At 48.9% G+C, this 12,561-nt stretch overlaps 1 protein-coding gene across 3 annotated transcripts in view; it reads left to right on the top strand.

Annotated features, from left to right (window-relative positions):
- LOC119175664 (putative sodium/potassium/calcium exchanger CG1090) overlaps nucleotides 1-12,561 on the top strand; it is a 130,499-nt gene that overhangs the window by 63,485 nt on the left and 54,453 nt on the right. For 2 of the 3 annotated variants that reach the window (XM_075881841.1, XM_075881843.1), the window contains exons 6-7: nucleotides 3,640-3,699; nucleotides 5,451-5,681. In XM_075881841.1, coding sequence (XP_075737956.1) covers nucleotides 3,640-3,699; nucleotides 5,451-5,681 — 291 coding nt within the window. The remainder of the gene's footprint in view (nucleotides 1-3,639; nucleotides 3,700-5,450; nucleotides 5,682-12,561) is intronic. The other variant, XM_075881842.1, reaches the window with a different exon arrangement.

Genomic DNA, 12,561 nt, shown 5'->3' on the forward strand with positions numbered 1-12,561 from the left:
AACCTTTTCTAACTTTCTATGCCCCCACTACATGGTCTTAATAGAATAGGCGCAGTAGTCGGGTACCGGCTTTTAACCACGGAGCCATTATGATAATCGCATATTTTGACGCTCGTTGGCAGTGGATGCTTGTACCAGGCGTTTTACTGCAATATTTCATGGTGCAGCGTCAAGCATGTATACAGGACGCGTGTTTGTAAAGCATGAAAGCTATACCTTCACTGCATTTCTAAGCAGAGCAAGTTATTTTCACTCGATTCACTAGCGCGTGGTCGTCTGGTAGGACACCCGCTTGCCACGCTAACGGCCCGGGTTCGATCTCTACATGAACCCAAACAACACTGGTTCAGTACGCACTCTGCTCCAGGATTTTTTAAGCATGGTATTTGCATCGTTCTCAATTTTCCAATCCCGCGTAAGATGATTTTTCGCTCCCAAACAATGCCGACACCGGCGCCGGAATTTCGGCGAAACCAGCTCTTAAACGCTATCGCGTTAAAATCGGTGCCCATATGAACGCTATTTACCCTCAAGTTTTACTTTCGAGAACAGTCGGAGACCCGTAGCATGCATGTTACTAGACAAAATTAAGCTTTCGCAACTCTATTGGTTGATACCTACACTCCATCTCAAAAGTTTCTCTCGGCACTGTCAAGGCTACAAGAACCCTTAGCCAATAGAAAAGTTGATTAGCCTCTACACATGCATGCATCCTCGTCGCGTTCTCTGCTGGGTACTTCTCCGGCGTCTTCACGGACGCGTAGGGAAGAGGAAGTGCTTCTGTGCAGCCGTCGGACGATGAAGAGGAAATTCGAAACCATGTAGTGGGTCATTAGGAGAAAGTATAGAGTGTATGTAAAAAAAAATATGTCCACGCTGTTTTTGCTTTGTTATCTACTTCTTAAACGGCGCTTCACATGTTGACACGAGAAATATGTTGCGCACTTAATGAAAAGCTCTGTACCACAAAAACTTTTTAATTAGTTTATTACGAGCCACGAAAGTGCGATGCGAGGAAGTAAGCTTGAGATCTTTGCCACTCTCCCTCGACGCCCGTTTCAACCGGGTCAACGCCGTGCGCACCACTGCTGCTTCGCATTACATCAGGCTTCCCTTCGGGAAGATAGTCCAAATTTTTTTAATAAATATGTAGTGTCATATATTATCGGGAGGCAAAATATAGTAAAAAATTTAGAGCTCAACTTCAGCTTCATATATTGTATGCGAATTTATTATCGCCAACAGCCGGTTACACGTGAAAGAGTAAAATAAATTAATGCCCCTGGATTAATTTTTTAGAGACAACCAGCCCTACTACGGACATGTGTAACTAAAACTTCCATGCTTGTCTATTAACGCGATAGCGTTAATGAGCTTGTTTCGCAAAAGTTCCGGCGTCAGCGTCAGTGCTATTGGTTGGGAGTGAAAATTCACCATTACAGTGTAACGAAAAAATCGAGAAAGATGCAAATAAATTAATAAAAAAATTCTGGTTCTTTGTGGGAATTCACGCATAATTACTGCAATATTTCATGTTGCATTGTTAAGCATACATACAGGATATGCTTGTTTGTAAAGCATGAAAGCTACTTTCACTGCATTTCCAAGCTGGGGAAGATAATTTCACTGTGTTCAAAAGAAGACCCGTGGCCGTGTGCACAGCCTGTTGTGCAAACGGCCCTGATTCGATTACCACTTGGGCCTAAACGACCCTGCTTTGGCCCAACTCTGACCAAGAACTTTTTTATCATTTATTTGATTTCAATCGTTCTCGATTTTTTGGTCACGTGTAAGTTGATGATTTTTAGCTCACAACCAAGGACGCCGCGAAATTTTTACAAAACGAGGTCTTTAACGCTATGGCCTTAATATTGCCGTAATAATGCGTGGTACAAGGGTATATTGTTATCACGCGTCAGAACATGGGATTATTATGACTTCATACTTTAATGCTAGTCACCCACTACAAAAGTCACATAACCTACTGTTCCCTTGATTGGTATGTGGGGTTTAACGTCCCAAAACCACCATATGATTATTAGAGAAGCCGTAGGGGAGGGCTCCGAAAATTTCGATCACCTGGGGTTTTTTAACGTGCACCGTAATTTGAGCACACGGGCCTACAACTTCTCCGCCTCGATCGGAAATGTAGCCGCCGCAGCCGGGATTAAAATCCCGCGACCTGCCGGTCAGCCACCGAGTACCTGAGCCAGTAGATCACCGCAGGTGGCCCTTAAATCCACGTAATGAGTACATAACAAGTCCGAAAGTTCCCATACACCGAGTTATTATATTTATCTGTTCCTCATTTTCCTTCTCCGCACCCAGGCTTTCCTTTACCACCTTCTTGATATAGTATACCTTGCAATGCTATGCCCTTCCAGTGAGCGCACTTGCTACAGGAAAATGCATAGTTGATAGTTTCCATGATACGTCATTATGATGGTCCTTTAGCTAAAAGATACATACGAACAAATTGTATTTTCGTTGGTGAAGTTTCACCCTTATATCGAAGTTCTAGTGTATAATTGGAAATCGCCGTCACTTGAGGCAATCACTCTATCGATGAATGCCATTCCTCTAGTGCTATGTGGTCATCATTGGGTGCCATAGCAACAGAATGAAGGCAGTAGTACTCTATAATAAAAATTGCAGTTTAAACCGACATCGACTCAGAATTCGGTCACTTAATTATTCTCGAGTCACTGCTACTGATGCTAGACACGCTGTCCCAGTGAAATGAGTTTGGCCAACGCATGCACTCGTGAGCAAGTGCGCTTTGCAGCGAGTGCGAAGCGTTCTACTGTGACAGCTTGAAAATGCCACTAATGGCAAAGGGCACTCACTCTAAGTGCACTCGCCCCGTCTGACAGGGGCATAAGAACAAAAGATTCACAATATCTTAGATACTACTGCCCAGAAGTGGGTCATAGCTTGGTAGCAGTTCTCATCATTTTTTATGACTGCTGCTTTTCCTCTCCTTAGGTACGAGGTCTCATAGGCGTACTTCTAAGTACCCATATCTCTTGCTTTATTTTGGTAAGAATTATTGGTTGGAAGCGGCGGCTGCATTTCCGGTGGAGGCTGAAATGTTGTAGGGCCGTGTGCTCAGATTTGAGTGCACGTTTTTGGGACGTTAAACCCCACGTATACATCATCAAGAATTATTGAAGCAATGCGCTGTTGTGATTGCAAGAAATGTCACCGTAAAAGGCATTGTACTCTTGACGCATCATATGCTATCACCGACAAAACAACAAAAAGAACTGTGTGAGCTGTGGACATTTTGAAGACAATCGCAGTGTTAGCTCGAAGGCACTTTTGTCTAAGTTCATAGAGCTATTGTTCGGAGTTGACAAGAGGCACCTAAACATGAAGGATAGCTTTCGCTCTCATTGTCTGGCTGTTTTTATAAGTACCATTCTGAACAACCGATAGGGCCTATTCAACGAATGAACGGCAAATGGCCGTATATGTACAGCAGTCGAAAGCAGCTGAAACTTTTGCATAGTGGGCACATATTTCCCCGTGCGTAGCAGCTGAACTTTGTACATGATGTTATAAAAACAAATTTTCGTTATATCTACCTGAAAATCAGTATATGTGTAAACGACATTGGGCGTCTTTTTTTTAACGCAGCCAGCTGCGATCAGCGAGAAGCCGAAAACAAGGAAGTTCTGGACTCGCAAGGTGAGCATGGTAAGCAAACGGTCGCACGTCTCATTTGTAGGCTCGAGAATGCGTTCATCGCTGTGTCAGCCAATCACACGTATACGTCACGCGTCTCTGCAGGTGATAGCTCAGCCAACCCCGTGCAATGAACAAGCGCCATAAAGCATCTGCCACTTCTATCGAATGGCTCGGTTCGATCAGTCTCAGTTCCAGCAAACGCCGACGTGGTACGTTAAAAGCAGAGCTTGGAACGTTGCAGTCCAACGGCTTCATTATTGGCTTCATTATTTCACAGCGAAAGCTCTTGTGAGACCAAAACTCGGGCCATGCGCTGCGCCGTAGTTGTCCGCCGCCGCCGCCGGTGTCGATAACCACTATCGATGAAATCAAAACAAAAAAAAACCTTGTACCAAGGACACAGTGGGGCTTGAACCCGGGTTCGCTGCGTGCCAACCCAGCATTATACCACTGAGCCACGCCGGTGCGCGGGACTGTTCGCAAAATTGTCTTAGGGAGGCTTGATGTCGGGAAAGGAATCGCGTTACTAAGGTCAATAAAGCGTTCTAGAACAGCAAAAAGAACAACCAGCCGTCACACAATGCAAATAGCGTAACGAGTGGGTCCTGAAATGCTCCAACCCACCACAAAAGCTTGTTCTTGATCTCGCATTAACTGTGGCGCATACCCACTTCAGGCATAATTATTCATCGTCATTAGCCACTGGATAAACAATTGGCACAAAATTACTTGCAAGTTTTTGGCGGATACCACGCTTCTCAGAAGAGTGATGAAATATAGCATAGCGAATGCCGGCCTACTACCCAGAAATTATTAATATTGTTGTAGTGGATACCCAGCAATTGTGCTTGCAGCAGTTACCCAATGAGTGTTTAGTAAATGCTTTGAAAGGCCACTCTTCCAGCTATCGCTGTGACTGTGCTGCGCCTTCCACGCAGGCCTGGCGTTTTTTTTTCTAGCTCTTTCTCCATCGTATGAAAATGCACAACATAAAACATACATTTCTATGAAGCCGCCTGTCTGAATGGAGAACTTTAGCAAAATATGATTCCCCGGAATGACTTTACTCATAATTCTATTTTCCCAATCACACTGTATTGCAAAGTATTTCCGTAATTTATGCTTCATTTAGAACACCATGGCGAATAATAATAATAATAATAATAATAATAATAATAATAATAATAATAATAATAATAATAATAATAATAATAATAATAATAATAATAATAATATTATTATTATTATTATTATATTATTATTATTATTATTATTATTATTATTATTATTATTATTATTATTATTATTATTATTATTATTATTATCATCTGCATGCACAGATACACAATGATCCTGAGAAAAGAGGGAGAGAACAATTTGGGACACAACGCCTGCCTATACTCTTTTGGGGAAGAGATTATAGGAGGAGAGAAACAGGAACGAAGATAGGAAGGAAAAATACGTGACGAAGACTAGCACAAAAATAAATAAAAGCATGGCCAGATCCTTTTGACTGTGGGAAGGCAGTCAAGAGGGCGGATAAGGGACTTGCTCAGACGTCACAGTTAAGAGGTAATAAGAAAAAACCCTTGTAATCACGTATGTTTACAGGAGATGTTTTGGGGAGTGGCCACATACTCCTTTGAGTTGATTTACGTGCAATATGATATAAAGGACACTAGGAGGAAGTCTTTGTTCTCCCGTCTCTTAGTGAATATTCCTGCGTTAAAATTTTCAATAAGGTGACCAATTTGTTGCAGTGGCCGCTCTGGAAGAGATGGCGCGTCGAGCGGCCTCCTCAGCGTTGGTGCCCCCTCGTGGAGGCTTTTCGTGGATCCTGTGGCTTGTGCTGTTGCCTATTAACACTCTACTGTTCATCACCGTGCCAGACTGCAAGCGTCAACGCAACTGGTTTCCACTCACGTTCCTCATGAGTACTGCGCACATTTCGATCTTCTCATATCTGCTCGTCTGGACCATCACCATCATAGGCGAGTAACATTCACTGGTGCTACTCATTGACCAGAATCATACAGGCCCGTAAATCACCGTTCACAAGATTAAATGAACTGGGTAGGCAAATGTCCTACGGCTTGGGCACCGCAGCTGCATTTCAGGGTAGTTTGGTAAAACCTCAGCATTGTCCAAAGATATCGAGGGAAAATTACTATTTTCCCAAACCATAGTCCTTTGGGGTACAAAGAAGACACATCTCTTGGAAACTAAACCTCATAGTTGTGTGGGCATCGACCCCAAAGCCACTGGCCACCATTCTTTTTTGAACTAAGCTGAACGAATCACTTCACCGGGCAGAACTAATATTGGCAGAAAAATTAACTCAAATTCCTCGCTTCGGGACCTAGTGGCTTTCTGCCATAAGGGTTTCTCTTATTTGTAGAACAGCTACGCGAATGTGCAATTCGCTCCTGATCACTCGCGGTCGGGAAACGTTAATTTAACAAGCCCTGACACATCAAAACGTTGACAATATCTGTGCGGAATAGTTCATATTGTCACGGGGTCGTGACGTGGCCAAAGACAGGAAACTTCGTGTTGGGATTTAACTGTTTATTTGGGCGAACCTGTGCCCGGTAAAGGGAAAGTCTAATTACAGCAGCAGTCTTGCACAGATAGCAGTCTCGGACTGATAGCGGCGAACGCAGCGTCGGCCTTCGATCAACAACTGACAAGCGGCGAAGCGCGTCGGCATTTATACCCTTGCCGTCGAATGTTCTAGCGTTATCGCTGGCGGTGGCGTAGGTTCCAGAACAATCTGTACCGTTCGCAGAGTGGGCGTGATCTTATCGAAATGATCTACTACAGTCCGGAACCTTCTCGAAACCTGCAGGCGCGGTTTGCGCCGAGAATCGTGTGGTGTTTCGGAACGATAACAACAACTTGTGAAATGGAACGTGGCATTGCCCCCCTCTGAAAAAAGGCAACGTCCCGATGCTTTAACTAAAGATGAAGGTACAATAATAATGCAAGAAAGTACAATGAATAAATTACAATACAACAATAATACAAAAAACACTGTTTCAGTTTGTTAACGTGCATGAAACGGCTTGAGACGCGCGACATGGACGACTTCAGGTCGCGATCGGCGTCGTTGAGAGTTCGTGATGCCGTCGGGGACAACCTCGTAATCAAGTGGGCCGAGATGTCGAACCACCTTGTACGGTCCGAAGTACCGTCGCAGAAGCTTTTCACTTAGTCCACGTCGGCGTATCGGCGTCCACACCCAAACACGTTCACCGGGCTGGTATTCCACGAAGCGTCGTCGAAGGTTGTAACGGTGGCTGTCGGTCGTCTGTTGATTCTTGATACGGAGACGCGCAAGTTGTCGGGCTTCTTTGGCGCGTTGAAGGTACTCGCTCACATCGAGGTTTTCTTCGTCGGTGACGTTGGGTAACATGGCATCGAGCGTCGTTGCCGGGCTCCTTCCGTAGACCAATTTGTATGGAGATATCTGCGTCGTCTCCTGCACCGCCGTGTTGTATGTGAAGGTCACATACGGAAGAATGGCGTCCCACGTCTTGTGTTCGACATCGACGTACATTGACAGCATGTCGGCGATCGTCTTGTTAAGCCGCTCGGTGAGGCCGTTGGTCTGTGGGTGGTACGCTGTCGTCCGGCGGTGGTTTGTTTGGCTGTATGCCAAGATCGCTTGACTTAAGTCGGCAGTGAATGCCGTTCCTCTGTCGGTGATAAGGACCTCCGGGGCGCCGTGACGTAGGACGATATTTTCGACGAAGAACTTAGCTACCTCGGATGCACTGCCTTTTGGCAGGGCTTTTGTCTCGGCGTAGCGGGTGAGGTAGTCGGTAGCTACCACGATCCACTTGTTTCCGAAAGCCGACGTCGGGAACGGCCCCAGTAGGTCCATACCAATCTGCTGGAAAGGTCGGCAAGGTGGATCAATTGGCTGCAGAAGTCCCGCTGGCCTTGTCGGCGGTGTCTTGCGTCGCTGACAGTCCCGGCATGTCCTCACATAACGAGTGACGTCGGTGGTAAGACGTGGCCAGTAGTACCTTTCTTGTATCCTCGCGAGCGTGCGGGAAACACCGAGGTGCCCTGCCGTCGGATCGTCGTGCAGGGCCTGCAGGAGTTCTGGTCGCAGAGCTGAAGGCACCACAAGGAGGTACTTAGCTCGAAGCGGTGAAAAGTTTTTTTTATAGAAGACCGTTTCGTAGAAAGAACGACGCAAGTGCGCGCTTGAATACCTTCGGGACTTCGGCGGTCCTGCCTTCGAGGTATTCTATTAGGGCTTTAAGTTCCGGGTCGGCCCGCTGTCGTTCAGCGAAGTCGTCGGTAGTTACCGTTCCCAAGAAGTAGTCGTCATCCGAGTCGTCGGGTAGCGGTTGGTCGACAGGCGCACGAGAGAGAGAGTCAGCGTCGGAGTGTTTTTTGCCGGACTTGTAAATGACAGTAATGTCATATTCTTGAAGTCTCAGGCTCCATCGAGCGAGGCGACCTGAAGGGTCCTTCAAGGTGGCTAGCCAACACAAGGCGTGGTGGTCGCTCACAACTTTGAAGGGCCTGCCGTAGAGGTAGGGGCGAAATTTCGACGTAGCCCAGATGATGGCGAGGCACTCCTTTTCTGTTGTGGAATAATTTGCTTTTGCTTTGGATAGCGATCGGCTGGCGTAACTAATAACCCTTTCAAGTCCGTCAGCCCTCTGCACAAGAACGGCGCCAAGACCTACGCTGCTTGTGTCAGTATGTATTCCTGTCTCGGCGAATTCGTCGAAATGGGCAAGTAACGGAGGCGTCTGGAGGCGATGTTTAAGCTCCTGGAAAGCGTGTTCCTGTGGCGTTTCCCACTTGAACTCCGAGTCGGCCTTGGTAAGGTTAGTGAGAGGATCGGCGATGCGGGCGAAATTTTTCACGAACCGCCTATAATAGGCGCACAGGCCCAGAAATCGGCGCACGGCCTTCTTGTCAGTGGGCGGCGGGAAGTCGGCGATGGCGGCTGTTTTCCGTGGATCGGGACGAACTCCAGACTTGCTGATAACTTGCCCCAGAAACAAGAGCTCCTCATACGCAAATCTGCACTTTTCTGGCTTCAGTGTGAGTCCGGACGTCTTGATGGCTTGAAGTACAGCTTCAAGGCGCCGAAGATGCTCGTCGAAACTCGAGGAAAACACGACGACGTCGTCCAAGTACACAAGGCAAGTCTGCCACTTCAATCCTGCCAGTACTGTATCCATAACGCGTTGAAAAGTTGCAGGCGCTGAGCAAAGGCCGAAGGGCATCACCTTAAACTCGAAGAGGCCGTCCGGTGTTATAAACGCCGTCTTCTCTCGGTCTCTTTCGTCGACTTCTATTTGCCAATAGCCAGTCTTGAGGTCCATTGACGAGAAGTACTTGGCGTTATGGAGCCAATCAAGTGCGTCGTCTATTCGTGGGAGAGGATACATGTCCCTTCTTGTGATTTTGTTCAGGAGGCGATAGTCGACGCAGAAACGTAGGGTTCCATCCTTTTTCTTCACTAACACCACGGGGGATGCCCACGGACTCTTGGACGGCTGGATAATGTCATCTCGCAGCATTTCATCAACTTGTCTCTTCATTGCCTCACGTTCTCGCGTCGAAACCCTGTACGGAATCTGACGGAGTGGTCTGGCATTTTCTTCGGTTATGATTCGATGTTTCGTGATTGGGGTCTGCCGAACTTTCGATGACGACGAAAAGCAATCTTCGTATTGCAGGAGCAGGGCCTTGAGCTGTTCTTGCTTATCGTTTGGAAGTCAGGGATTGACGTCGAAAGCTATGGGAGGGGCTTGGTTCCTCTGAGCAGGTTCCGCAGAATCGGCGAGGGCGAAAGCACTGGTGGCTTCGACAATTTCTTCGATGTATGCGACCGTTGTTCCTTTGTTCACATGTTTGTACTCATTGCTGAAATTCGTGAGCATAACTGTTGCTTTGCCTCCCCGCAGCTCTGCAATTCCTCTTGCGACGCAAATATTTCAGGTGACCAACAGATGCTGACTGTCTTCTTCAACGACGCCTTCCAAATCAGGTGATTTAGGAGCGCCGATTGAAATAATGACGCTTGAGCGAGGCGGAATGGTGACTTGTTCTTCCAGCACATTCAAGGCATGGTGTCCTGACGGCGTGCGCGGCGGTAGTGCTTCTTCTGTGGATAACGTTATCGCCCTTGTTTTTAGGTTGATGACAGCACCATGGAGGCATAAGAAGTCCATGCCAAGGATGACATCTCTCGAGCAACGCTGTAGGACTACGAAGTCTGTAGGATAAATACGGCCGTTAATGATGACTCTCGCTGTGCAGATTGCTGCAGGCGTTACGAGATGACCTCCGGCTGTGCGGATTTCAGGGCCTTTCCAAGCTGTCCTAACTTTCTTTAACTTCGCGGCGAACGACCCACTGATGGCAGAATAGTCGGCTCCAGTATCGACGAGAGCAGTCACACTGTGGCCGTCGATAAGAACGTCGAGGTCGCTAGTTCGCCGTCTCGCATTACAGTCAGGGCGTGGCGTCGGGTCACGGCTGCGTCGGCTTGTTCCGCTGCTTCCATGTTGCGTCGTCCGGCCACCTTCGGTAAGTGAGCTTTCGCCATCAGGGCTTTGCCTGGTTGGTGTTGTGTTCAAAAAGCTCCGTCGCGTCGGCGTCGTCGTCGGAGGATCTTCGGTAGTTCGTCGCACAGCAACCGTACCTCCATCGGTTGCTGCCCTTAGTTTCCCGGATACGGGCTAGGAGACCGGCCCCGCGTTGGGCCAGAGCACTGCCGGGGTGCGGTGACATGCGGCGGCTCGGCGACGGCGAACGGGAAGGACTTCGTGGTGTCCATTGAGTTCCTGCCAGGTAGTCGGCGATGTCACGTGGCCGATCTCCTGGCTGCGGACGCGGTGCATTGACGGCGAAGCCACGCAGTCCCATCTGTCAGTACTGGCAACGGCGGTATGTGTGCCCGGCCTCGCCGCAGTGGTAGCAGAGCGGGCGGTTGTCAGGTGCACGCCAAACGTCCGTTTTCCTCGGTGCACTGCGCTGGCCCGCTGGGGAACGGTAGGACGTCGGTTGGGGTGATGGCGGCGGTGGCGTCTGGCGACGGAAGTGTGACGGGGCGGCGTTTTGGCGTGGATGGGGAGGAGCGTTGTGGCGCACTGCAGCGGCGTAGCTCATAGTTTCTGGCTCGGGCGGTGGTGTTTCGGGAATTCGAAGCGATTGCCGGACTTCTTCTCGCACAATGTCGGCGATCGAATCCACTTGAGGCTGCGCCGAAGGCAACAGTTTGCGCAGCTCTTCCTGCACGATCGCTCGGATCGTTTCACGCAGGTCGTCGGAGTCACTGGCTTGAGCAGCAGCGCATTCTGGAGTCAGGCGACGATTATACTGTCGGGTGCGCATGTCCAGCGTTTTTTCGATGGTGGTCGCCTCGGATACAAATTCTTGGACGGTGTTCGGTGGATTCCTCATTAGTATTGCGAAGAGCTCCTGTTTGACCCCTCGCATGAGGAAACGAACTTTCTTTTCCTCAGGCATGTCTGGGTCAGCGTGACGGAATAGGCGGGTCATCTCCTCTGTGAAAATTCCAACCTTTTCATTTGGTAGCTGAACCCGGGTCTCGAGTAGAGCAGCGGCCCTCTCTTTGCGAGCGACGCTTGCGAGTGTTTGCAGAAAGGCGCCGCAGAAGACATCCCACGTTCGGAGCGTGGACTCCCGATTCTCTAGCCAGGTCCTTGCGGTGTCTTCCAGGTAGAAGTACACACGACGGAGCTTTTCTTCGTTGTCCCAGTGGTTGAGGGCGGCCACACGGTCGTATGTTTCTAACCAGGTTTCCGGGTCTTCAAACGATGAGCCATGGAACGTTGGTGGTTCCCTGGGTTGATGAATGACGATCGCAGGCTGGGACGCTCCGGTTGTCATTGTCGCTGCAGACGTGGTCATGGCCTTGATCTTCCGCGCCTTGTCTTGTAGAAGGCCGTACTCCGGTGGGAGACCTTGCTGTCGGCGGCTCGTTCACTGCTCTTGGTTGGCGTCGGTGTCTTCTCCGCGACGGGGGCTGGGTTCACGGCTTGACGAGGGCATCCGGTACATGAACGAAGCAGCACCTCCACCAGATGTCACGGGGTCGTGACGTGGCCAAAGACAGGAAACTTCGTGTTGGGATTTAACTGTTTATTTGGGCGAACCTGTGCCCGGTAAAGGGAAAGTCTAATTACAGCAGCAGTCTTGCACAGATAGCAGTCTCGGACTGATAGCGGCGAACGCAGCGTCGGCCTTCGATCAACAAGGGCACAGCCTTGCATCTGACGCCGTGCATCAACAATGGTGCCTGGCTCCCGCTGCCTTGCCTGTGCGGCCCCCCACGGTGCTGCGCATGCTTCGTCCGGGACCACGCGCTCTCGCCATTCCCACACGTGACTGCACCTATATAAATCGCCGTGACATCATCGCTGCTTTCAGTGGGTCCGGCGGCACGATTGCGATGACACCAACTCACCACACGCCTCTATCCTTTGTGCAGGTAACAAACCGCTTTTCCTTATTCACTAAACCCACGCGTTACCGTGGTCTTTTAGTGCTGCCGGGCCCACATGCAGCGTTTGCCATTCTTTGCGACTGTGTGAATATTATCATGAATCTCCTGCAACTGTCTGGCGATGTCGAACTAAACCCAGGGCCTGCCACTCGTGCCTCTGCCGGTGACGACCATTCAGATGTGTTAGCAGCCTTGCGCGAACTAAAAACAGGCCAATCAGCACTACTTAGCGAAATCAAAGGTATCCGAGATAAACAGGCTGATAACGATAAAATGCTGAAAGACATAAAAGAGAGACTTACGAAAATTGAAGGGGAGTGCCAATCGCTGACGGCGATCAAAGCTGACGTGAAGAGTGTGCATGC

The sequence above is a fragment of the Rhipicephalus microplus genome, chromosome X (genome assembly GCF_043290135.1).
Source record: "Rhipicephalus microplus isolate Deutch F79 chromosome X, USDA_Rmic, whole genome shotgun sequence".
Taxonomy (NCBI): domain Eukaryota; kingdom Metazoa; phylum Arthropoda; class Arachnida; order Ixodida; family Ixodidae; genus Rhipicephalus; species Rhipicephalus microplus.